The sequence below is a fragment of the Haemaphysalis longicornis genome, unplaced genomic scaffold (genome assembly GCF_048455015.1).
Source record: "Haemaphysalis longicornis isolate Haplotype H1 unplaced genomic scaffold, Haemaphysalis longicornis Haplotype H1 scaffold_1, whole genome shotgun sequence".
Classification (NCBI taxonomy): domain Eukaryota; kingdom Metazoa; phylum Arthropoda; class Arachnida; order Ixodida; family Ixodidae; genus Haemaphysalis; species Haemaphysalis longicornis.
In genome coordinates this window covers 34,866,796-34,893,910 of record NW_027526203.1, presented here as the reverse complement: position 1 = coordinate 34,893,910, position 27,115 = coordinate 34,866,796, and the positions used below count along the sequence as shown (strand labels likewise).

General features: G+C 47.2%; 2 protein-coding genes across 2 annotated transcripts in view; both read left to right on the top strand.

The window, feature by feature from the left end:
- LOC144163613 (uncharacterized) overlaps positions 1-13,924 on the top strand; it is a 120,409-nt gene extending 106,485 nt beyond the window's left edge. The window contains exon 6 of the mRNA XM_077694422.1: positions 13,634-13,924. The gene's annotated coding sequence lies outside the window, so the exon portion shown is untranslated. The remainder of the gene's footprint in view (positions 1-13,633) is intronic.
- Positions 5,734-6,156, top strand: LOC144163094 (uncharacterized). The gene has a single exon (XM_077693930.1). It carries the CDS (start codon positions 5,734-5,736, stop codon positions 6,154-6,156), a length of 423 nt encoding a protein of 140 aa, XP_077550056.1.
- Positions 13,925-27,115: the final 13,191 nt, after the last annotated feature.

The window sequence follows — 27,115 nt, the reverse complement described above, 5'->3', positions numbered from 1 at the left end:
TACCTTGATCTATGTCCCATGCAGAAACCTTACGTTTGTTAATCAATCCTCAATCACTTTTGCTTTATTTAACCAATCAATCACTTGATCAATGAGTCAGTATTTCATCATTCGATGATAATAATTACACATTACTAGTGAATGGATCGCTGCGCTGCCGGCAGAGCCGATTGCTTGATGCAATATGTTTTGATAAACCGCAAGGTTCATCTGTAAGTACTTGCTTCACAAAATGTAATTTCAGTAACACGCGATAACGGCGCGCAGCAGTAAAAATGGTTATAATAAGAAAACCCACGTAACTCGTATCTCACTAAAAGCAGCCAGGTGTGCATTAAGAGCTTCATCAAGATTTGCTTACAGAAGTGTAAAAGAAAGCATTTTCAAACCATAATAGCGAAGTGCCGGTATAGGACGGGACATCTGTCTTGTAAAAATTGAGAAGCTGAGCGATACACAAAATACGTATTTTGATATAAGAAATTGCGCTTGGGGGTATTTTCATCACTTTTACCAAAGCATTTGACACCATTATTCATGAAGTCTTGTTTTCGAAACTCTCCTTGTACGTTATAACGAACCACCGCTGCAACTATTACGAAAGTTCCTATTTATTCGCGAACAGATTAATAATATTTCTGTTACACTCTCAGACACTAAAACCAATAACATAGGCGTTCCCCAAGGTTCCGTTCTCGGCCCTCTTTTGTTTTTATTATACATCAATGACCTTCCTACCTGCCTCAAGTTGTCTAATTGCCTACTCTATGCTGATGATACCGCCTTCTACTCGTCACACTCATCTATTGACGTTCTTACTACAAACCTCAACATCGATATTAGTAACATTTGTTCTTGGTGTCAGAGCAATGGTTTATTAATCAAACCTTTCGAAACGAAATTTGTGGTATTTTCGTCTCGTTTGACGACTCTAACTTTTATTTCTCCGGTTTACATTAATCCTGATGCTATTCCACCGACTGGTGGTTGAACTCGACAGCTCTTTAAAATTTATTAGCCACGTAAACTTACTGAAAAAGAACATGGCTTATGGGATCAGAGTAATAAATAAGGCAAGAAATTATTTCCGCCTGCCTACGCTTCTAACGCTTTACTATGATTTTGTTTACAGACATATAAACTATTGGGGCATTTCCTGGGGCATTTCATCCTGGGGCTTAACTTACGATATTCATTTAATTCCTTTGAAGAGCATTCAAAACCAAGCCATTCGAATCAAGATGTTTAGCTCTTTCAACTCCCATGTCAATTCCTGATATCAACACCCAGATCTACTCCCGTTGAATAAACTTCATTTATATAATCTTGGAATGACCGCCCAGAGACTTGTTACTGATAAGAGTGCGCTTTTTACAACTGGTAGAACTGAATTGACTTATCATAACATAACGCGATTTGCATTACAACATAATTTTTACGCCCAAAAGCTTGAACAAACAATGGTAAACAGACGGCTGGATTTGCCACAATTAAATTATAGAATGACTTGACTATTAATGCTAGAAATAAATTAAGTGTTTCACCTTGCAAAAAAAATCAATTCTTAAATTTATCCTCGAAGACCCCGCACTTATCAGTTGATTATTTCGCACGACTTTGACCTTATGTTTATGCTCACTTTTTTTCTTTTCTATTTCTCGCCATTTTTCTTTTGCCTCTTTTGTCTTCGCACTTTTTTGTATAACTGAGACGTGTGCTAGCTTTGTGAACAAGCTTATTCTGTGTGAGCGTTGTGTAATGTTGCAATAATCTTCGCAATATTTCTTTTTAAAGTTATTTCTGTTGTGATTGCTAGAACTTTATATTGTAATACTGTTCATTTGCAAAAGGTCTCACCGCAGTGCCGCACTTCGAGACCGCTTTCTATAATATCAATCCCCATGCACTAACCCTTTTTATCGATTACACAAAACTGAAACTGAAACTGAAACTGAAAGGATAATGAAACTGTAATTGTTCGTTACGCAGATGGGAAGAGAAATCTGCAGAAATTCAAAGAATTTTCCTCTAATGCTCAGAATTCGTATGTGGCCTGTTTTGAGTGTAACCTCTTTAAAACCAACATTAGGTTTTTTCTAAATCCTGACCCAGCAATTATTTCCATTTGCGCTATTATAATGATTGCAGTTGTTACTTGCGCCAAATATGCATTTTTAATGTGAAGGGCGTTACATAGTTTGCCATTGTTTGTATTTATTTATGTTTTTCTAGTTTTTACTTCATCAAAATTCTGTTCCACCAAATAACTGCATTTACGCAACTGTAACGATTACATGTGCAACTTCCGCGAAATATGCAGGGTGTTGCACGGTTTGGCATTTCCCGTATTTTTATACTTTCTAGTTTTTCGTAATTTCCTTCCACCAGTTATCTTCATTTACGCTATTATAACGATTACAAGTGAAACTTCCGTGATATCTGCATCTTTCTTGAAATGCAGGGAATGACACGGTCCTGGCTTGGTGGTGGGGGAGGTTGTACTCGGCAACGCGTGTTACACATTAAAAAGCGAGGTACTACTTTGCTCTCCGAAAATGCCTTGATGTATCACAGGCAAGAATGTGCACTCCACGCGACTCAACCAAGCGTAGCTCAGAATTATTTTGTGGCAGCCACAAAGAAAATCTTCGCACAGAACAGTTTCCAGCCCCACGTATCTGTAATCTGCCGAAGCAGTCCGCGAAGTGAGATTTTATAGTGCTATCGTAGCGAGAAGACATGTGAGAAAACTTCTTTAACGGCCAGTTCAATGGCGCGGAAGCACGACTTAAGTGCTTTGGTCGCGCAGAGGATCTCCCCGTCAAAAATTATCTTCAGTGGTCAAGGAGGGTGCTGCGATCGCCGACGAGAATGGACGTGCTCACATCGGCTCCTGTTTTTATACTAATTATCGCAACGCTAATCAACAGTTACCAACGTATATTTGGTACCAATGTGTCCGTGAACGTACGATGCATCTACCGGTACCAGATTTGACCAACTGGTACGTTCTTCTTACCGTTTACGACGACTTTATACCCGCGACGGCGCAGATCGGCCGCTAAACTTAATCGGGTGGCCGAGAAGTACGGCAGCTAGGCTTAGCTCGGCTAGGCCTAATGCCGGCGTGGGGATGGAGCAAGACAGCGTAGCCGCCGAGATGGAGATAACTACGTCACTACCTCAAACGCTACCGACCCCGGGCCCCAGCAACAACACCAGCGGCCGGATGTGCTTCGAGGTACAAGGAGAGGAGGTTCCTTCGGACGAACTCAACGAGAATAACCGTTGGACTCATTTCGGCCGACGCATAAAAGCACCGACTGACCGAGACGGCGCCCCATTCGACGCGCGCCAGTGAAGACCTAAAACCAGGGAACACGCGGCCATAAAGGCAAGGTCAGCGGCAATGAAAGCAACGTGGATGCCCGAGATAATCCGCAAGTAGGAAATCAAGATGATCATGCGGCCGAGAGGAGGCCTAAACATCGCGAGAACGCAATTTTCGATCGTCGCCTCGGCAATTATGGCGGCAACGAGAATTTCGAGGGCGGACGGGGCGGGGGACGTGCGGCAGGACATCATCACGGTGAGCAGTCCTAACGAGGCTCGACCCCGGTCCTATGCCAAGATCCAGGCCTTCCACATCGGAGGCAAGTCGCACGAGGTAAGAACGTGCCAGACCATGCCGGCCGGCATGGTCAAGGGAGTGATCAGAGGCATACCGGTCGAGGACACCCCGACGGAAATCGGGTGGAACATCGTAAACTCAAGAAATCCGCTGGCGACAGGAGCACAGAGAATTGGAAGCTCGTCAACTGTCATCGTTGTATTCGAAGGGCCAAAAGGTACAGAACTATGTAATCTACCGCCAAGTGGCCACGAAGCGCACGCTATACCGCAAGCACTTCGACGTGGGCAAGCAGTGAGGCAAGGTAGGCCACCGAAGAGACGTTTGCCCGACGCCGAACGCGAGGGTGCGCTTCGACTGTGGGGCCAAAAACCCGAAGACAGGCTCAACCGGATGGAGAAGAGGCTCGACAACTTCGAAGAGTACGTACGAACTACGTTCACCAAGTCGATAGACGACGGGTTCACCTCGCTCGAGAGAACGTGCTAGCAGCTGACTACGACAGTATAAAATCTAGTGACGCAAATGGCCAACCACCAGCAAGCATGGACGGGACACCCAAAGCAACAACCACAGCAGTAACGACGAGGGGTCTCCTGGTCTGGCACCGGAATTGCAACGGCTTCGCCGCAAAGAAGGCGGTACTACATCAGCGCCTACAAGTACCGAGAAAGCCAGACGTAATGATGCTGCAAGAGACCCGAACCGAAGAGGCCAGACTCCCAGGTAACCGTACCCACGACAGCCCACCCAGCTAGCAAAATGCGGCTGGTAGGCCCGGCCGGGGGGTTTGCACTCTGGTACGAAAGGGCATTGCGTACGTTGAGCATAAACTACTAAGCAAGATCATGACAGAGCACACCACGGTGGAGGTAATCAGGGGGAAGAAAAAGAAGAGGGAGAGCACATTCCTGATGAATGTCTACAGCAGCCCATCGCACAGCAGAGATAAATTCAAGGCGCTGGAACACAAGGCAAGCAAAACGGCGGAGCACGATAATAGGCTGGCTATCTGCGGGGCCTTCAACGCACAGAACCGGGCCTGGGGCTACCCCAGAACGCTGTCAAGGGGCAGAGACCTAATGCCAGACGCCACGGACCTGGGGCTGAGCCTAATCACCGACCAAGCGTTACCCAAGAGAACGGGCAACTCCGTCGCCCGGGACACCACGCCAGATCCCACGTTCGCCAGGGGCAGGAGCTGAGACACTGCGGAGTTAGGGTGGCGGAATAAAGGACACGAGCTGCGCAGCGACCGCTATATCGTAGAGGTCACCGTACCGCTGGAGGACAAAGAAGAGTTCGGCAAAAGCCCGCGGAAACACCAGTTCACGGACTGGGACGCCTTCCGAGGACTGCTGCCTGAAAATGAAGGGGAAATCGCAGACATCGATGAGTGGGCCAACAGGATCGTGCAGAAAATGAGGGAGGCCACCAGGGAAATCAAAACCGATGCGCGCGTCCACAGAGTGAACAGCCGCCTGGTCCACCTAATCGAGGCCAAGCAGTCAATCATGTCGAAATGTACGAACAGAACACTGCGCAAGAAAATGGCAAAATTTAACCCCGTGATCGAGTCGCACAGCAGGGCCCTATGCGCGCAGCACTGGAACGAAGCCTTCAGCGCGGCGGATGGACAAATGCACTGTGGAAAGTCGTAGAACTTGCTAAGACGCCTACTAGACTACACCAAGACCAGGTCTCACCAGCACGACAACCTGGCCGGGATACTCCACAGGGCGCTGGTGGAGGAGCAGGGAGAGGCAGAGGTAAAGAAGCGCCTCGACTACAAGTACCGGCCGGCCACCCCCCCGTAGACGCACTCGAACTACAAAGGCGAGACGATCGAGTGACTAGGCAGGGACATAGAAGTGTGAGAGGTGAGAGCGGCCCTACACAACCTGAACACCAAGTCAACCACCGGACCCGACCACGTGACGAGCAGAGCACTGAAATATCTGAACGAGAGAGCAGTCGGGAACCTCACAGCGTACTAAAGCAGGTGCTGGCAAGCCGAGAAGCTGCGTAAGCATTGGAAGGCGGCCAAGACGATCCTGATTCCCAAGCCGGGCACACCCCTGAACATCCAGATGCTCTGACCGATGTCGCTCACGTGTTGCGTGGGCAAGGCACTAGAGCCCGTGCTAATGAACAGATCGCAAAGGTACCTGGTGGAAGCGGAACTGCACCGGAACACCGTTATCGGGTTTCGGAACAAGCTCGGGACGCAGGACGCCATGATACAGCTGAAGAATGAGATCATGGTAGGCGGCACCAACAAGAGAGACAACCGGGCGATCCTGGGCCTGGACCTGCAAAGTGCATTATATAAAGTGAGGTACTTGGCGATCCTGGCCCAGGTGTCGCGACTGAACGTGGCGAAAAGAAGGTACGAGTATATCGGAGACTTCCTGACGGAGCGGACCACCGAGATGAACTCCAGTGACTTGAACCTCCCGAAAAAGACGCTTGGCAGTGTTGGTACCCCCAGGGCTCGGTCATCTCGCTGCTGCTCGTCAACCTAGTGATGATCGAGGTGGGCGAACGACTCTCGTGAGTGGCAGGGGTTGGACACCCCAGATACGCCGACGACATACCGCTGTAGGTCCCGGGAGGAAGCGACGGACACATAGAGAGCACGCTGCGAGAAGCAGTGGATGCCATCGAGGAGCAAGTGGACTGATCTGGACTCGTAAGCTCCCCGAGCAAGTCCGAGCTCCTGGTGATCCCACCGAAGAAAACGACCAGGAAAAAGAGAGGGGACGAAGAGTCACCGAACGAACAGGATAAGATCAAGGTTAGAACGACCGGTGGCCACACGATCCGTCAGGTCGAGAGGATCCGGGTGCTCGGCATGTTGATAGGGTGCAAGTGCGTGAATGGCGAGACGGTGAACCGCGTCGCGGCTAAAGTCACCGCGGCCACACGGCTAATCAGGAGGCTGTCAAACAGACAGGCACGTATTAAGGAAGAGAGCCTCACCCGACTAGTGCAGTCTTTCGCCGTAAGCCACATAACATACGTCACGGCGTTCCACAACTGGAGGCAGTGCGAGCAAAACTAGATCAACGCGTTCATACGCAAGGCATACAAGGTGGCCCTCGGACACCTCGACTGCACGAGCACCGAGACGATCCTGGCCCTGGGGGTGCACAACACCCTGGAGGAGATCGCAGAGCCGCAGAGGACCACCCACCCTCAAAGAAATGAGAAGGGGCAAACAAATACTGCACGACCTGCGTATGACACCGAGAGAGGAGGAAGCCGAGAACGAACACGTATTCTTGCCGGACGCCAAAGGCAGATGGTTACGGGTAAGCCCGGTACCGAAAAACATGAACCCCGAGTTGAACAAGGAAATGAAGGACGGCGAGGGCCAAGGCGCTCGTGGACCTCCACACCAGAGACGAAGGGGCTATGTACGTGGACGCGGTGAAGTGAAGTACGAGGTGAGCGAGAGGGTTTACACCACGGCGGTCGTGAGGGCGTTGACTGGCAAAACGATAACGGTGGTTAGCGTGAGAACCCAGAAGGCGCACCGGACAGAAGAGGGGGCCATCGCCCTGGCCATCGCTGATCCTGCGTGCGTGACGGTGCCCTGCGACTCAAGAATGGCGGTGAGTAACTACGCCAGAGGGAGAGTGTGCTGGGAGGCCGCGCGAGTAGTACGCACGGTCGACCTCGACCGCGAGAGGAGGTGTTTGGCCATCAAGTGGTTCGCGGCACACATGGGCATCGATGTGCCGAACCGAGGCAACACCAACCATAAAGAGAAGGCAAACGCGGCGGCGCGAGGACTAACCAACCGCGCCGCCACGGCAGAACCCGAGCCGTCGAAGTTGGGAAGGGAGTCGAAGGACAGTATGACCACCTACAACGAGATCGTGAAGTAGTACAGACTTGGCAGATGAAACGTACCGCCACTTCACCCGGGCCAAACCCGAGGGGAAGTGGTGATATACCCGCAACTGCAGACGGGGTCACTCTTCACCTCGGTTCTGATGAGCCACGTGTGCCCCAGCATGTACGGAAGTGACTTGTGCCGAGTGAGGCAGAAGGAGAGAGCCACCGCGGCTCACATTCTCTGGGACTGTATCAAAAATCCGCGCGAAGCGTCGACAGACTGTGATCCCGCCGCATCTCGAAACCGCAGCGGGAAGCTACTACCAGCAGATCTCGGCGGCCCTCGAAGAAAGGGACAGGCTTAGCCGGCCGAAGGGAGTATCGAGGCCAGAGCCGAAGTAGAGGGACAAGATGTCGAGAAGATGTCACGGCCGCGTCACAGAAAGACCCCCCGTGCGATGGGGATCTAATCGAGCTACACGCACTTTAATAACGTTGTTCTCTCTCTCTCGCTGTCTCTCTCTCTCTCTCTCTCTCACTCTCAGTGTCGAAGAATGTCACCTCCTTCTTGTGTGAAGTCCCTGTCGGTATGGGCTTTCGGCGTTGTTCCCTTTAAAATAAATTAGACAACCCCTCCCTGTTTCGTAGTTGATCTTTGACACATCTGATAGGCCCAAAAATATAAGTGCTAAAATTTAAACAATAACACCGTTAGGCGGGCTAGTTGGTATTCTGAATTCATGACTGTAACTTTTGCGCAACGTTAGACGGAAACAGATACAGGAAGGGACACGAAGACCAGCGCAGTAGCCAGATACAGAAAGGGACACGAAGACGCGAAAGTAGCATAAAAGTTACAGCCATGAATTGAGAAAATATTAAACATTTCCGCCACTCTTTTTTGAAAACCAATCTACGTACACCGCGTGCTACAAGGTTTCAGGAGCTTCCTTCATCAAAGTGTTCTGCAATGCGATTCTGACGCTGAATATTCTGATTAAAATTGAAAACGCGCTCCTCGGGCACATATGAAATTTGACTAGCGCTAACAGCCACACTATGCAAAGTTTGCAAAAAGAACTAAGGCCGGTAATTCAAATAATTTTTCGGTGTTTTTAATTTTTACCGCAAAAGCACTACTAACTTACTTTGGCGTATTCGCATGAATGGGGTGAAGCCTCACTGACTGAGCCTCATTTGTGGGGCTGCCCATGTTTTCCAGTTAACTCGCTTGCGCAAACGTTGATGCGTGCAGAGGGAGGGAATGGTGCAGGTATGCGACAGCCTACGTTATGCCTAACGTTGGGCCTAACGTTAGGCCTAACGTCACGATTTGACGTTCAACATAGTCAATCGGAAGCTCTTAGGAACATTATATGACAGTATTCTTTCTACGTCCAACTGCAGATATCATTTATTTCAAGTCGCACGACCGTCCAGTACAACTTAAACCTTAGCTTCAGTTCATACCCAGAAGTTCCTACTGTTCTACAAAAGTCATCCATAGCACATACCCACGGCTGTATTGTGCAACTCCTCATAGAGAGGAATGTATGCTGGAGCATGAACCTTGGAAGCGATCAAACAATTACTCAATAGGTCCCTAGGGAGACGCGGACTAAGAGGGTGAATCATGAAGGTTTTTGCCCGTACACTTATTCCTATGTGCGTAGCATTCAGCGCGCGCATGTGGGATTAAGAGCATACCTAAGTTATACATAGCCACTAGAGCAACGCATATCTGCAGTTGGGTACCGACCAACCTGCTGTAATCAGTACTATATGCTCGTTTTGGCTCAGTTGAATTGAGTATATTTTGAACAGATGTTCCAGGTTAGACCTCGAAAAAAGATGTTGAAACTGCTTGTATTGCCCTGGTCACGTCGTTTACGTAGAAGCAAAGCTAGAGTGAAAAAAAGAATTGTGTAACACGTGTAATTCAGTTCTTAATTCAGTTTCTAATTCGGAGTAATCAGAAACGTGGGGTAAAGACTGAAAGCAAATTTCACCAGGGTGGAATTGGCTTATTCATCATGCCACGCAACGGTCTGAACGATAATGTTGAAGTGGCCGCTTGTCATTTTATGAAGTATTTACTGATCATTGTTGGTATTAAGTACTAGAACATATGTGCTCGTAGTTTGTGGGACCTTTATTGACGTCTCATTGTGTTTACACGCCTAATGTACTCCAGTGTTTTATTGTGTTTCCGCAAGCCTTGTTAGTCTACCGTCATTATTAGATTAGATGGTGCGCATCATCTTGTTCGGCAGGAGCTGTGCAGAAGTGACAGTGTCATCGAACTAGGAATGGCAGTGTGGTAGCCACGCCGGGACACAGCAGGCGAAAGCGCCACTCCAATGCGAAGTCAGCGCAGGAAAACCTCTTCCCAACGAGCAAGTCAACTGGGGAGGTCCGTTCCGCATGGTGGGACGAGGGTGCATGCGGCACGACGCAGATCATCCTTCCGTTGGAGAAGCTTTTCGAATGAACCGGTCGCTAACATTGGCAGCGGCCGAGGAATCGACGTAGGCTGACAAGCCCTATCCGCTGCAATGTGAGCGGGGAGCGTATTTCGCGGAACCCACAACAGCCGGAGAGGGCAGGGGTACATGTCTAGTGGTGTGTGGATGTCCTTTCATTTGACAAATCTGTGAACGTGTGCGAGCTGTTTTATTTATCTATTTCTTGTAGCCCCCCAAATAGGAATTCCATTGTTATTAAAGATAAAAATATTAAGTTATACAAAACATTTTTAAGCAAAATGGAGAGACGAGGTAGTTGGTGAACATCCATGAGTGAAACTTCAGCGCAAACGGACACAGGGACGAGAAAGGGTAATGACACCAGCGCTTACTATCAACCGAGAGATTTATTAAAATCGAAAACACATATACCATGCAAAGAACCAACAATCAGGCACGTGTGACCATTCCACATGCGCACGGCGGTACCTGAGGACAACCGCCCCCTTTCCTTCTCTTCTTTTTTCTTCCCTCACCCGCCACTTAAGAAGTTGCGCTTCTTTATGTAGAATACTCAGTGACGGGTGACTTATACGGGTTCAGGCGCCCCTGGTCAAGTGCGGACCCTTGAAAGGGGAATCCACGCCTGGAAAGCTGCCTTTACCCTTGCGAGGGGCCCCTGACCCTTGTCCATCTGGCGTGGCCCCCGGCCATCATGCCGCGTTGCGCCATTGCGGGGGGTGAAAGAGACTGGCGGTTTGTCCTGCCACAGGTGGTTGTGAGTTGAGCGTCCACCGTGGCTGAGGAAGGCGCCATGTGCATCGTGTGCCTTGGTGGTTCCGGGCACCTACAGGTAAAATAGGTAGAAGCGACACCCCGGCCTGGCGCTCGGCCCTTTTGTGGGACTTCAACGCTTGGGAAGTTCACCCGGCTTGCACGCGAAGTCGCCCCTATGGAAAGGGGCGGCTGCAAAATCGCAGGAACTTTTTGCGGGAGTAGCTATGACTCTCTTGTGTGAGCTCTACCATGGCTAGCGGAAGTAACGCACCGTTGTAATCCAGCATGGGAGGAAGCCTGGTAAAAGTTGGTTACACACGTGTATGACACTCTAGTTGGATTTCCTTATGGCTAGGGGAAGGTTACGCAGCCCTGTAATCCAGTGTAAAGGAGGCCAGGACTTTCTATAGAAAGACCCAAAGGCTGGGTCTTGTAATGGAGCACTGTAATCCAGCGTGGGAGGAGGCCGGGGTGTCAAAGTGTGACATATGACACTCTTGAGGGTCGTCTCTGGTAATCTCAGGATTCCCCGTGAGCACCCTCCTGCTGGGGAAGCTGGCGACTCCTTGTAATCGAGCTACTACGAAGTGAGAGTGACAATGCAGGGTGCCTGGACCTTGACGTGGTCCCGCCGCAGAAACTCTGGCGTGCTACTTTTCGAAACGCGCCAGTAGGCTAACTTTTGCTCCCAAGGGGCTGCGCTCCAAGATGACGTGGTAGGGCGGGAGTCGTAGCGGGGGGGGGGGTGAAATCCGGACCCGATTATTGATCCAGGACGACGGCAAATGAGCGCGGCTGTCCAACCCCTCCTGCCTGGAGGGCTCAGACCACTTGGCCAATCGTTCTTCTAAGTGTCAGATTGGCAGCAGGATGATCAATTAGTTTGCGTAATGGCGAGTTGGTTGGTGGCCGCCTTGATACCTTCAAGGCAAAAGGTGAAGGTTTGAAGTTTACGGTGGAGGTTCCCGTTGACGGCACCGTGACGTTTCTTGACCTCGAGCTTTGTTTCTTGCGGCATAATACATGCTGGATGTACGCGCCCCGTTCTAGCAAGCCGCTCTTAAACTTTGCTTCTTCTCATTCGAAGCTAGTTAAGAATGGGATACCCCCACACGCGCCTCAAATTCGCAGTCAACAAGTCGTGTTATCATTTGGCGCAACAAAGCTTCAATGCGCAAATAGTTCGGCTGGAGAATGCTGCCTTTCCTCTCTCCGTGCTCCAGGCAATCTGTCAGCATGTTGTAAGGCAGTTGAAAGGGTGTCCGCATCACATAACAGATACCGACCAGAGTAAAAAAGTGGCGGTCATACCGTATGTACATGCGCTGTCACATCGCCTTAAGAAGACGGCCGACAGATTCCGGGTTAAGGTGTTTTTTTCGGCCACGAATAAGCTAGGTAGATTATGCAGCACGGTGAGCAACAGGCTTGATTCCCGTGACAGTGTTTCCACACGTGATTGTTTGATTAAACACAGACTCCAGTTTAATCGGTGGGTGACCAATGTTGTGTACTGCATTCCTATGTCCTGAGGCCGGGTGTACGTCGGCCAGACCGGCCGGTGTCTCTCAATGTACGCTTGAGGGAGCCTCACTTTTCCTTGAAAGAAAGGCCCTACACACACCTGGCATTGCACTGTTCAGACTGCGGTTGTAAGCCATGTTTCATAGACACGCAAGTTCTTTTTAAACACAGAGACCGTGCTACCAGGAAAATTGTTGAAGCCTTTCATATCCGGATTACGGGTTCGGATTGTATAAGGCACCCGTCACTGAGTATTCTAGATAAAGAAGTGCAACTTCTTAAGTAGAGGGGTAGAAGATGAGGGAAGAAAAAAAAAGAGATGAAAAGGGGTGGTGGTCCTCATGTACCGCCGTACGCATATGCGACGGTCACACGTGCCTTATTGTTGGGTCTCGGCATGGTATATATGTGTTTTCGATTTTAATAAATCTTTCAGTTGATAGTAAATGGTGGTGTAGTTTCCCTTTCTCGTCCCTGTGTCTGTTTGCGCTTAAGTTTCACTCAAAGCATTTTGATTGATTTCAGAAGATAAAAACAGCGGAGCCGTACAATACCGACAGTTCTGAACAATTTGCTTTCATTCCGGCTTACTGAATTTCGCGCCAATTCCTGTAGGTCCATTACACTCAAACCGTTTATGATTTTTTTCTGTTTTACAAACGACAAGTCATTTTTTCCGTCAGTCCAAATTGGCCATCTAAAGGTTAGTCTAAATTAGGCCCTACTCCCTATATTATCCAGTTCCTCTCTCTCTAAGTTGGCGAGGTTTTCTCATTTGTGTTGTCCACTGAGGCACCAAATGTGAAATGTCAGGAACGCCACTTTTTCAGTTAGGCGGAGGCGTAGTCTATCACTTTTCTTAAAACGGTTTTCGAACTGGTAATGGTTCCTTCGGGGTGACACAGAATTTTTTTATTACTTGACGTGGTTACCGTCAGAAGTGTTTTCTTGAACCTAGTTATTTTCCTCCAAGGTCATTGCCAAGGCTTCAGTAGTCATGTGCTGAAACAAAATCATGACCTGTGCAAGTCACCCCGAACAATGGTATTTATTATAATTCAGCAAACTGCAGCAGCCTAGTACCATTCAGGACAATAATGATTAATACCCAGCAGGACAAGAATGATTAACAAACAATGACATACAGTGCTCACTCGTGGTCGTTCACCAACCCTTCTGGTTCCGTCCAATTCCAGAAAACCAAGTAGCCCAGCTTTCACGTTTATGCTTGTTTATCTGTAACAATAAAACTTTCTGCGGCTAAAGCTCATGCACGCCATGGTAAAAACAAAGGTACATAAGAATCAATGGACATCCGTTCTGTGCAGTATCAACATTGGAAGCTTGTAATGCTTTGCTGCCCTTAATGTTGCTGTCGTTTTTTTTCGAACAGTGCTTGCCATCAAGCAGTCAATCTGCGAGCATCGACAGACCTAGGCTTATGCCCAGTCTGCATACGAGCGAAACAGCGCATGCCGGCTGCGACCTCATTCAGGAATAGTCAACTGGGAAGACATCGCACCAAGCACGTTCATGTAATGCAAATACTTCTACTGACCTGTATTAAATAAAATCGCGTAAGCTCTGACATGTAAAAATTCACTGTGGGGGTTATACTACATTAGGATCCAGGCTGCAATGATCCTGCAGGGTCCAGCTCTGAAATTTTACAAAAGCGTCTAAATATTTGTTCACCTTCAGTGGCACTAACTAAGGCTTCCTGTCCAGTTGTCCGAGTGAAAACTTGCCACCTTGCTATACGCCACCCGAAAAGCGCGAAACGTGGGTTATTACGTTATATATCATCAAAGCAGCAGGCGCAGTAATTCCCGTTGCCACTCACTTGGCAACAGCAGGACAGAAGATGACTGAGACCGAACACAGGTTTTGCTTAAGCCTTGGTCTGCGCATCTACGATGATAAATTCTTTGCGCTTTTCCGTTATTCTGAAAATGGCGTGAAACGAAGAAGAAAAAACCAATTACTGTGCTTTTTTTGCAGACAGCAATTTGAACTACGGATGGAAGATTCAACATAATGCTATAGTATTAAGCAAAAATGAGAGAAAGCATTGCCTAGGTGCTCTGGCGACCGCACAGCGCTTCAGATGCGATAGGATTAGTAGATTTCTTTTCGTGAGCTCTTTCACCAGCGGAAGACTAACCGCATCCTAATCTCTATGAATTAGAGAAAATTCCTGCAGGACTTTTTATGTACTGCGGGTATAGTATACAGTGGCCGCTAGCCTGGCCATCCGAGCCCAAGATCTTCAGGCATGCACACTCGTTCCAGGCGGCGCGCCTGCTCTGTGTGTCGGGCTGCGTACTACACAGGCTTGCCCAAGCCTTAAAGAAAACTCTCAGTTCTTTGTTCACAAGTGTTGGTCTTTTCGACCCGTTCGCCTATTGGAAAGCAGTGTTTTCACGTAAAAGCAAACACAGCTGGCTAAGCGCACAACATTTTGTTTTTATGAGTAACACAATGTGTTTCAAAATGTGAACATTATTCCTTTATCACGGGTTCAAAGATCTAGACTACTTCGCAGAAAGGCGGAAAGATGTTTTAGCAGCCGATCTGTTGTAGCTGGCCACAATAGAGAGTTTTAGCTGACCGTTTTTGACGCTCTGCTATTCTCAGGACGGTCCGCTTAGAACAACCGGAGCGTCAGCAGCAGAAATGCTTTTAGCTAAGCGATAACCTTATCTCCCTCCCTCAACGGGGCATGATTCGCATGACTAGCGTGGCCTGAGCGTGTGTAAACCAAAACTTCATTCAAAAGGAAACATAAGAATTTGTACTTGGTCGTTCAAATAAAGCAATATACCCTGCTTTATGCCTCATTTACCCTTCCCTTACTCATTTTACACGGTACAATGGTTATAAATAATTTAAATGAAGCCGATAAACTTTGGTATAGCCAAGACAAGGCTGTCTTTCATGGTGCTGCATAGAAGGAGCTCCGCGCTTCGGCCAGCGTTTTTCGCTTCCGTTCTAAACGTCGTTGAGGTGTGTGGTACTTTTTCCTATTCGGAAGCGCTGTTACGATTTCGTCGCTGGTGTTCCAACTGACGAATCGGAGTTCGCCGTAGCGCGCTCGCCTCCCGGGAGGCCGCCATGTTGAAATTCCGCGCGGGAGCGCAAGCTGCCGCGACGATCCGCTAAGAGGCCCGGGTTAGCGGAGCGGGGCACCACTCCGGTATCGCCGCTAGCGTCCTAACGCGCCACGCATGCGCAATGGTGCTCCTGCTTGCTATCGGAGCCGAGCGGACCGTCAGAAACGGTCAGCTAAAACTCTCTGATGGGTGGCGCGTAACGCGCTAAATATACCAAGAAACTCCTGAGCGCTCGTGCACACGTGCGTCGCGGCGTCAGCCGAGTGTCCCCGGCACGCTAGTGGCTTTATAAAAAAAAAAAACTGGCGAAAACCTAGAGGAGAGCTTCGCGTTGCCTAGTAACGAACAACGCCACAGCTGGCGCAACACCTGCTCCACGGAACATCGACGCGATTCCAGGAACGCCGCGCATGCGTCGTGCACGTACGCGCCGCCGCTGTACCCCAGCTGTCGTCAAGACCTATCACGCATGTAATGCTTGGCGTGAGGAACACCACGATATCGTTACATATGACCATGAATCCTTATAGCACTGCGCAAAGCGACGACGCCACATGTAAATAAGCAATTTCGAACTTGTACAAATACGTGGTCATGTGTCCTTCAGTGCCCAAGCTTCGTTATGCTTAAAGCCATGCACTACTAAGTGCAAGCTTCGCCAGTTTTTTGTGTTGTTGTTCTTTCCGACAAATTTTTATTCGTAATTAGGTTTTTAAACGTAAAAGTTGAGAGATAATAATTTTTTCGGGGACGGTTACTTGCGAAAACAAGATTAGCATTTTATTGATGGTGGTTGATATGTAATGGGCGATTGAACCCATTGCGGACAAATGTGTTATGAAAAGAACGGACATGTCCGCTGTTGTTGAAAGACAGTGGCTCTCGCGTCGGTCGCTTGTGTATCGTTGTTGGTACGGAGCGTTATTTTGGGCCATGCGAGCGGCGAGGGCACCACGCCGCTTGCGTCAGGTGGTATCGCGTCAGGGGGTAAGAGACCGCGGAGCGATCATTCCGAGAGATGCCGTTAGGTCGGCGCTACCAATGCGATATATACGAAGAGGATGATTAGCAAGGCTAAAACGGGGGCTAGTTATTTGTACAAGTTCTTGTATCCCGCTGTACTAGCAATTAAAAAACAATGAAAGAACACACAAATACGAAACGACGCTCAGCCATTCCCGCATTGTTCAGTCTTTGTGTGTTGTTCGCTCGTCTATTTAGGTGCTACCAAAGCGCAATTCAAGAACATGATTATTAGATACGTGGGTCCGGACAAGACCGGGAAACAATAGTCTAGGAATTGTGCTCGGGAGGAGAACTAAGCGTATGGCCTGAAGATAAATGTAAAAAGGAACGTTAGACAGCCAAGCACGGAGAAAATTAAATACCCAAATGTATGAAATGATACAGCGCTACAGTCACTGGGAGCCAATGGGGAAACCTGCATCTACCAATGGAGATATTAGGAAATATGGTTGAATAACATAATAATATATTTGTAATATTATGGTTGTTTTTATTGTTATGGTGAGGAACACGATAACGGTTGTGACGATGATGATAAAGCTCCTGCTGAATAATGTCGTCATGTTGTTACGATGACAACTATGGTAACGACGACGATAAACCCCTTTCCCAAGTAAGGCCTGGCTGTGTGTTTTTAGCTTCGACGTGCAGATAGATGCAAAGGCCCCTCAGTGGCTCAGTCAATGTAAGCTCAAATTACCCAACTCACTCACATAATCGGCAGGCTCACTCGGCGTCTCCCAGGCCTACGAGAACACGATATTACATGACTTGTGAGCTCTCTACTATATAGTCACATTCTTTACGACCTACTATACGTAAACTAAATGCCATCGCAGTGATCCCAGCTTGAGCAGCTCCTCCTGCCTGCCACCTGCCTGGCTGTAGGGGTCCTTAGATGTACCCCCTTGCAAAGCTGGAGGATGCTCATCCGTTCGTGTAACTGTCAGGTCAAGTTGATCTTCATTTGGCGGCCCAACACACTCGGCTCCAGCTCACGTGTCATGGCCGCCTCCTCCTATTTGCGATGTATCTTCCTTATCAGACATTACAGCGACATCCCCTGCCTCGGATAACAGTTCCTACCATTCCGATCAACGTATTTTCAACCTCGGGTCCAGGACGTCGTCGAGCTTGAGTATGCACTCTTCGCAACCGCTATGGCGATCTAGCACCAGTGACGTACACAGATGGCTCCTCCTCCTCCAAAGACGCATTCGGGGGCACAGGAGTTGTTCCTCCTGCCCACCCGCCCTTGTAGAAAAGATACTGGGGTGTTCCTTCAACCCTGTCTCTCGAGCCCCAGACAATCACCGACGTAATCCTATCCTTAGCCACTCCTGGTAACCACATGATCCTCAGTGACAGCCAGGATGTTCTCCTCTTGTTTCAGCAGCAGTTCCTTCCCATTAGTATATGCGTAGACTCCACACCGATCTGGCCAAACACACTGATACTACCCATGTGCTGGACTGGGTAACTGCGCACACAGGAGCCACAGGCAACGAGCCGCCGCATCAGATCTACCGTGCTCCGTCCCAACGGGGAGACTCAGAGACAGCCTCGCCAATCCCTTTGCACCCACCCAGGCAAGCGCGACAAGCCCGTCTACTTCGGCGCAAGACTGTGCAACGATTAGAGTTAATCAGCCTATTCCTTCTTCTCACCTTTTACTCCGGACAGATGCTTGTCTTCTCCGGCAAGTGCAAACGAACAGTCTTCCATCCCCACACATACTACATCGATTAGAACGCCATCGCAGCCCTCCATGGTGCTGTAAGTGTTCTGGCTTTCCCAACACACGACATGTTCTTTGGGGCTGTTCTAGTTTGCAACCATAACTTTCAGATCATCTTAAACCTCTTTCACCTCCCCCCTCTTTTCTCCGAGGCTAGCTTGTGCCGCCGGAGGGAACGCAGCGGGCGTCCTAGTTGCGAGAAGACCTCGTACGTTAGCCAGGTCCTCCCGTCTGCATAGCTAATTTTTTCTCCCAGAACCCCGGACTTTTTGGAGTCTTTTTGTATCAATAAAGTTTATCATCAACAACAACGAGGATGATGACGTTAGTGGTGGGGATTACGATGATGGTTATTATCCTATAAATTCCGCAGGCCGCCGACAGGGATTGGGACGCTGTATACAACGGGTCCTGCGTTGGCACGGCCACCCAGGGAAACAAAATCGTACAAAACACAATGCACCATCCTCTCTCTTACCAGCAAAGTCTCACTGCTATATTTTTACTCTACTCCAGTGACGAGCTCCATAGAGTGCTTCATAGAAGGCTTCCTTCTAATGGTTTGTCGAATTCTCGCAAAGATCCGTCTTTCCTTGCAAGCTTCAAAGAATATGGGACCTTGAGAAAAACTTCTTGGCCAAGACAAAAAGATTTTTGCTCACTACCCGCTATCATTTATTACCTCCTCCTCTGAAGAGTTATGGTGGTATGGTAGGTCCAGTGCACGCCGCGAACTCCAGCAAATGACCCTTAAGGACCGAGATATATTTGTCTCCCAACCGGAGTGCCTAGGTAAACTTTTTTTGCGTCATTTATATTTCAAATACCACGTCTTCCGCAAGCGCCGTGAACTTGGTTTCGAATTTCACGGGCAACACAGGGGATCCATAACTTTACTGCGGTGAGGCCGTGTCCGTTATTGGCGAACTTCTTTCGTAAAAATTCTGCTGGATCCAACGGCATCCCTCGCTTCATCAAGAGAGGTTCTTCTGCTGCTTTTACGGAACTGATTTGCCATACCATACGTCTGTCACTTGATGAGCAACCTCTTTCACAGACTTGAAGTTAGGCGCTATGTATCCACTGCATTAGAATTGAAGGACCACAGCGCACAGAGACTGCACACTAATTTCCCTTTTGTCTTCATCTTCCGAAGTCTGTGAAAAAGTCACTCATCGGTATTTTTCGGCAATGCTCGGTTCATTACTACGCTCAACCCAACCGAACACGGCTTTTTGCCTGGATGTTAATAACGCCCTAACTGAGCCGCCCCGGTGGCTCTGTTGCTAAGGCGTTGCGCTGCTGAGCACGATGACGTGGGTTCTATTACCAGCTGCTGCGGCCGCTTTTCTTATGTAGCCAAGAAGCAAAAACTCTATTTTGCACGAGATTCCGGCGCATGTCAAAGATTTCCAGTTGGTTCAAATTAATCTGGATCCCTCCACTGCGGCGCACCCCATCGCCTGCGTTGCATCGGCGCGTTAAACCCTGCAATCAATCAATCAATCAATGAATCAATTAATTGATAATGATCTGTTTTCTAAACGACATCGTCCCTTCTGTGCTCTCACAGCATAAGAACTGCCACAGTTTACTTAGAATGTAGCAAAAAGTTTTACGCTGCTAATCATGACTGATTGCTTCCCAAATGGTCTTTTATTGCTCCATCCTGTGAGTTTGCCACCCAAAAAGGACTGTGTTAATGATGGCGTTACCTCCCGTCATTTGGTGACTCATTCTGTGGTTGACCCCCTTCTTAGTGACATATTTCTTATGACATCAAGCTTTGTATAGGCCACCGCACATATGCAGGAGTCCAAAGATCTCTTGGAATTTTAATAGACTGCAACTTGACCTGGTTACTCGAAGTTAAACGGTGACAGGCTCGCATTTCTTCGGACGCTCAGGTTTTGAAACGTCTAGCGGGTTTAAGCTGGGGAAGAGATTGCCATTCAATGGTTCTGCTGCACAACAGCTGTGTGGATGGGGTGCTGCTCCTCATTATCGTGCATCGAATATCAGAAACCAGCAAGAGGTTTGATTGAGGCAACAAAAAACCATTTACGCACCTGTCCTGGGCTTCCGAAGGGACCTTCAAGCGCGAGAACCCTTACAGAAGACCGTTCTTTGCCTTTCGACATGATTAGGCACCAGGAGACTCTAGGCGCACCTGAGGCATCGGCTTCATTGAAGAAATCGCTGTTTAAGTCGGATAACCTCAAGGTGCTCGAGCTCTGGATTCGCCAAAGCGATTGTCAGTAAACCGCTGCTTATTCCAACCCAGCCTATAGAAGTAATGACGCCCCAGTTCCCTGCTTGTAACCCTGCTTCCTTATAAATTCAGGGCGCTGTCTTTCAAATTGCCCTAAAAGACCAAGAAATATAATGCCCCCGATAGAAATGCTACATTACGTGCCAGACAACATTTATAGAATGCATTTGGTTATAACATACATATTTACGGATAGATCATCACCCCAGCAAAGCTCTTCCTCTGGATTGTACGTGCCACTTACTAGTGAAATGTTTTCATTTCGTCTGAAGCGACCAACGTCATCTGTTAGTTTATTTCAGAGAAGGCGCTGTGCCGTAAGGCACTTTCGCCTGAAAGGGGTAGTACAAACGTAAACTACACTTGCATAAACAATCAATTTGGCAGGTATAAACAAATCAGGTCACATCGCGTGTAAACGCACTAAATGCTGAATCAGTTGTACGTGCAACAATGCGATTCGGCAACGTATTCAAAACAGCAATAATATGTGGTAAAAACGAGCTCGGATAAACACTTGTATAATGGTTGAATAACCGAACTTTGAAATTGTGGTCGCAGCGCGCTCATACCAAGTATGGTGGGTGAATGTGCAAGTCGAGCTTTGTTAAAATATATATGATAAAGTAGTTCTACTCTGTTCCGGAGGGGCCTTCTTTCTAATGTCTCCCATCCGAAAGACTCTTTCTTAGCCGAATGAAACACTGCGGTGAAAGTCATAACCCTTGACGACAAAACGGGCAATTCGGTTCTATATGCGTTCAAGGGCGTCGAATAGGGTAAGCTAGTGTCACTAGATAAGATACAGATTACAGTCAATTCGGCATGAAAGTGATCGGCGGCGGCCACTTTAGCGTTTATCAATGTTGCCAGCTTGCCGCGTTTCCGTCCTCACTACTACCTTTGACGACGTAATTCGTAAACAACACAGCCGAGGACGCAGCACCGCGGCATCTTCAGACCCATTTCTGCCACTGAAATGCTGTTAAGCGGGTTATGTGTGATTCGCGTTCGAACGATGCCAGTCGAGCCCAGCCACAGAGCAGGGATGACAAGCTGAGACTATCACAGTTGACAGATATAAAACGCATAGACAACAGAATGGCGGTGCCCATGAACCGTCGCACATTAAACAAATGTCACGTGATGCGAACGGACGAGCGGATCACGGTGGCAGCACGGAACAATAGGAGAAAAGAGTGCCTATATTTTGTAACCTTGCATCACTATGGTAACCATATCGGGTCCGAAACCGCGCAGGGGTACGCTAGAATAGGTCGCACTTGGAACACATACAGAAGCTATTTTACATTTTCTACCGCTCTTCTGAAATTTTGCATGAAAAAATTGATGTCCTTGACGTTATGCTGCTTCAAAATACAACGTGCTTGCTCTACCTTAAATCTTCCGTAAATTACACACCGTAGTAGTTGAAATATGAAAGTTTATTGACGGAAGCTGAATTCAAAAAACACCGCAAATGTAGCAAAGTACATTTGCGACTAAAGCAGACATATTTACACTTCTAGATATTCAATTACATTGCAAAACGATCAACATTTGAGCGAGTTGGTATTTCTTATTTTATTTTTTTTTTATTATTATTTTTTATTTCCTCAAGGGTCCCTGGACGGGACATTACATGAGGGGTGGGGATACAAATGTTTGAGTATTACAAAAGGAGACGTGTAAAAAACAGTGAAAACAGCAAACAAACGTCTGTGTAAACGAAGACACAAAAATATGTGAATACTTTTCGTAACACAGGCAGAATTCATTACACGGTTTGGGGGGATATAATCGCCGTGGCAAACATCATTAGCAACTGCAAGCGAACAACAGGCATGCAAATACACTCGGAATGCTGTGTGACACAGCAGAATCCTCTACATGGTTTGAGGAGACATAATCGCAATGGCACAAAGTATTAGTAACTACAAGTGAACAGCAAAAGGCCAACCACAGAAATCAGTACTGCAATTCAGCATACAGTATATGAAATGGTTTGCGGCGAAAAAAAAAAAGAGCTCAAGACAATAGACGCAATAGGTCATTCGGGCTCGGAAACGGTTGTTAGTAACTTTTTGAATGTTTCTGTATCTTTGGTATTAACAACGTTATCCGGTAGCGCATTCCTGTCTTTAGCAGTTCGAATAAAGAGTGACTGTGCGAATGTGTTGGTTTTACGGCGAGGGTACAGAACCTGCTTCGAGTTGCTACTACGATCAGAAGAATGGGGGCGTGGTGTGATGTAGATGCTCGGTGTGAATGCGTAATAGAATTTGTAGAACAGGGTAAGTCTTGACATTTTTCGACGGTGGCTGAGGGGACGGAGGTCGGCACGCTTTCTTAATTCTGTCACACTTGTGAACGATGAATAATCTGAGAATGCGAATCGCAGCTCGGCTCTGAATAGCTTCAATGTTTTCTATGAGGTAATTCTGGTGTGGGTCCAACACCGCTCCCGCGTACTCAAGTTTTGGTCGGGTTAACGAGGTACAGGCCTGTATTTCCAAAGGGGTGGGAGCAAACTTCAAAGTACGCTGCAAATACCCTAGGAATCTATTAGCTGCAGAAATGATATGGTTAATATGGACTGACCAAGACAGATCGCTTGTAATGTGTACGCCGAGGTATTTGTAGCAATTAGTGGATTGTAAAAAGGAACCGCTCAGAGTGTAGTTGTGGGAAAATGGGTTAGTGCGTCTATGAAAGGTAAGTGATTTACATTTAGACACATTTAAAGACATCTGCCACATCTGGCACCAGTGCTGCACGGCTTTAAGGTCTCTTTGTAAGGATAATTGATCATCTTTAGTGGTGATGGTTGCATAAAGAATGCAGTCGTCTGCAAATAAACGGATCTTGTTACTAATGCAATGTGGAAGGTCATTAATGTATATTAAGAAGAATAGGGGACCAAGTACTGTTCCTTGAGGAACACCGGAAAGGACGGAAGAAGTTCTAGATCGGGCATTGTTTATAATGACAAACTGTTTTCTATTACTGAGGAAGTTATTAATCCAGGATAAGATGGACGGGTCAAGGTTAAGCAACGAAAGTTTGGTCATTAGGCGGTGATGTGGAACTTTGTCAAACGCTTTTTCGAAGTCGAGGAAAATGGCATCAGTCTGAATATTGCGGTCGAGATTTGTATGTAAATCATGAATGAAGGCGGCAAGTTCCGTTTCGCAGGACATGCCTTTCCGGAAACCATGTTGTGAAGTGTGGATGAAGCTGTACTTTTCTAGGTGATTGATTATGTGGGTGAATCAAATATGCTCCATGATTTAGGATGGGACACTTGTTAGCGATATTGGTCTGTAGTTATATGGCGACGATCTGTTGCCGCTTTTAAATAATGGAGTGATTTTACCCAGTTTCCAGTCATCCGGAATTTCACCCAAAGAAAGTGACTGAGAGAAGAGTAATGCCAGGATGGAACTAATTATTAGCTTTCTATTTTTTATTATTTTGCTATTTATATTGTCATTTTCACTTGCAGATGAAGTTTTCATATTGTTAATTATGTTAATAATTTCGTTCGCGGAAATGACAATTGGTGACATGGGATCTGGTATGGCAATATCAGTATTACAAGCTACGTTAGGGTTGCGATCAATCGTGAAGACAGCACAAACGACGCCGTTTAATCAGCCGCATCTACGTCGCCTAAAGGTTCATCGTTGGGACCTGATATGGCTATTGGCGTTGTGTTACTTGGGTTTATCGTTTTCCAAAATTTTTAGGGTTATTTTTGGGCATGCAGGGAAGCGTTGTCGAAAAAAAGTCTCGTTTAGCACTCTGAATCGTAACCGAAAGGCGTTTAATGGCTTCAGAGTACGCCTTCCAAAGAGATGGCTGGTTTTTTTGTTTTTGCGGATTTAAACAGGCGCTTTTTGCGGTTTATTAATTTTTTTATTGAGTTGTTGAACCACGGGGCCGATACTTTGTTTTTGATAGTTATACTTGGTACGAAAGTTTCCGTTAGTTCGTTTAATTTATGGACTAACAATTCCCAATTGGTTTCAACCGAGCGGCTGTGGAATTGTCGTTCGTATTTAGTGTAAAATTGTTCGAGATGGGTGTTAATGCTTTCGTAATTACCACGGTCATACAGCTTTAACCGTTTTGAAGTAGGCTTATCCTGTGGAAAAGTAAAACTGAAAGACGCGAGGATAATTTTGTCATCGCCTATTTCTTTTAGGTAATGGACAGACTCTAGGCTACTTGGGTCGGACATCAGGATAAGGTCTAATATGTTAGAACTGTGTGAAGTTTTTCTTGTGGCGTGAGTAATTACTTGGGTTAGCTGGAAGTTTTGCAAACAGGCCAAGAATATGCCGCCTTCACCAGAGGAAGGAGGAAACAAGATGCACCAGTTTATAGTTGGGTAGGTAAAGTCCCCGCAAATTATAAACTTTGCACGGGGATACGTTTTGTGTAGAGTGTCCAGGGTGTCATTAAAGTTTATGTTAAAACTTTGATCTGATTTCGGAGGACGGTAGCAAACACCCAGTATGATTAGACCATGGAAACTTTCGCAAGCCACAAAGAGGGCTTCCAAGGAACTATTACTATCTACAATAAAATGTCGGATTGTGCCTTTTATCGCGATTTACACTCCACCACCTCGACTTGATAAACGGTCACAGCGATGCAACGTGAAATCGGAAAGGAATGGCAGAACAGCGGTGTCTTTAATGGAAGGTGAAAGCCATGTCTCGGTTAACATCACTACGTCACAATTATACGATTGAATAATGGTGCATATTTCCTGTTGCTTTGGCATGATACTTTTTATGTTTGTGTACAAGATAGAAAAATTGACGTCAGTTGTATGATTTAAATGATGGTTTTGGATGTGGAGAGCGGATGAAGCGGCCGTAGATAGTGCTGACTAGGTGCGGAAGCGCTATTCAGCACTTGAGAGAAAGAGCGTTTCCTTCACTTGCTTTCGAGCTGCATCGTAGTGGTAGGACTTCTTCCCGATAACTACCTTTTTGTAGCGCAGCTTGAATGGGCCGCCTTGGTCACGCCCAAAACATAGCAGCTCTCTCTGAATAGCGCGGGTTTCAAAGCAGTAATCTTGGGCTACACTACACGGTGTATCTTTAAGCATGAAACCATTCGACAATACGGATTCTTTTGTTTTGAAATGAGCAAAGTTAACGATTATTGGGCGCAGTTTCCCCGGATGAATTTTCCCAATTCGATGTGCTCTTTCGATGTAGTTTTTTTGTATGTCAATTTTAAGATTGTTCCTACAAATGTCGGTAACTAGTTTTTCGCTGTTTGCCCATGTGTCTTCTTGCGTTTCGGTAATTTCATAAAAGAGGAGGTTACAGCGACGAGATCGGTCTTCGGCATCATTGAGCCTATCTTCCACGTGGGAGAGGTGATTTGCTGTAACGCTTGCTGATTTAGTCAGAACATCTATGCTCGTACGAATTTCCGGAATCGAGAAGCAAGTTTCTTCAGTCTTTGTGATGCGATTTATTAGGTCCTTCATTGTTTCTTCAGTTGTGGTTAGTCGCTCATTTATCGCCTTAATTCCATAGAGGATTTCAGCCTGGCCTTCATCTAGTTTTGTTAAAAGTGCGTGAATTGTAGGGTCAGATTGGCTGCTTGCGTTACGAGTTGTGGGGCCGGGGTTAACCTCTATGTCACCTGAGAGCAGTAACAGTTTCAGAACAATGTTCGCACAATTGAAAATATCTAGCACAATACACCAAAGACACTGTGGGCAAGCTGTACCAAAAAACGGTTGCTAGTCTTCTTTGCGTAAAGGGAGTCAGATGAACGTACCTGCGCAATGAACGCAAACGGTGTCAGGGAAAGCTGCATGTTGGCACAGCTGTCAAGCCCACGAAGTGGCGGCTGCGGTGCGCGGTCTTTTATATCCAGTTGAACTGCTGATGTCGTTGATGGAGGTGCTACTGGTGGTGCAAAGAGTACTGCAGGCGGGGCGAAGCTGGGGACATCTGTCGGCGGTAGCTGGGTCGGTGATGCGGCGTCATGCAACGGGAACGAGCGTAGCTCGGTCGGGTTGATGAAAAAATCGTCGAAGGGCTCGATTCGGCATGATGCAGTAGCAAGAACCTGCGCAATGAACGCAAACGGTGTCAGGGAAAGCTGCATGTTGGCACAACTGTCAAGCCCTATCTACGAATAAAAGCGTAAAAACAGACACTAGCGGAAGAAAATGACAGGACGACGCTGTACTCACAACTCATTTTATTGATACCCCGTCCCCACATGAGTACTACAACCCATACCCACGTGCCCACACATCACGCATCTGCTGTGCATCATGATGTGTGGGCACGTAGGTTTGGATTGTAATACTCATGTGGTGATGCGCTACCAATAAAATTAGTTGGGAGTACAGCGTCGCCCTGTCATTCTCTTCCAGTAGCGTCTGCGTTTTTATGCTGTTAATCGAAGATGTTAATTCAATGAAGTGTGCCACTTTTCAATCCAACTGTGAATACTATTCAGTTCATGCTGCAGGGAAGAAATATAATGAGCGCTTTCAATGTTGTGTACAACACGCAGACATTAGCGTACAGGTAACATTTTCACGACCAGTCTTTGACAATATGATTGATATATCTGCATCATTGGCGTACCGGCACAAAGTAAATTACGACGCTACCTATGAGGAGTTAAAATCATGCTTTGAAAAGTTTATTCGGCTGCCTTAATCCATGGGACTGGAAGATC

Coding starts and splice junctions, on each gene's coding strand:
- LOC144163094 (XM_077693930.1), top strand. CDS start 5,734: ATGTCGCTCACGTGTTGCGTGGGCAAGGCACTAGAGCCCGTGCTAATG.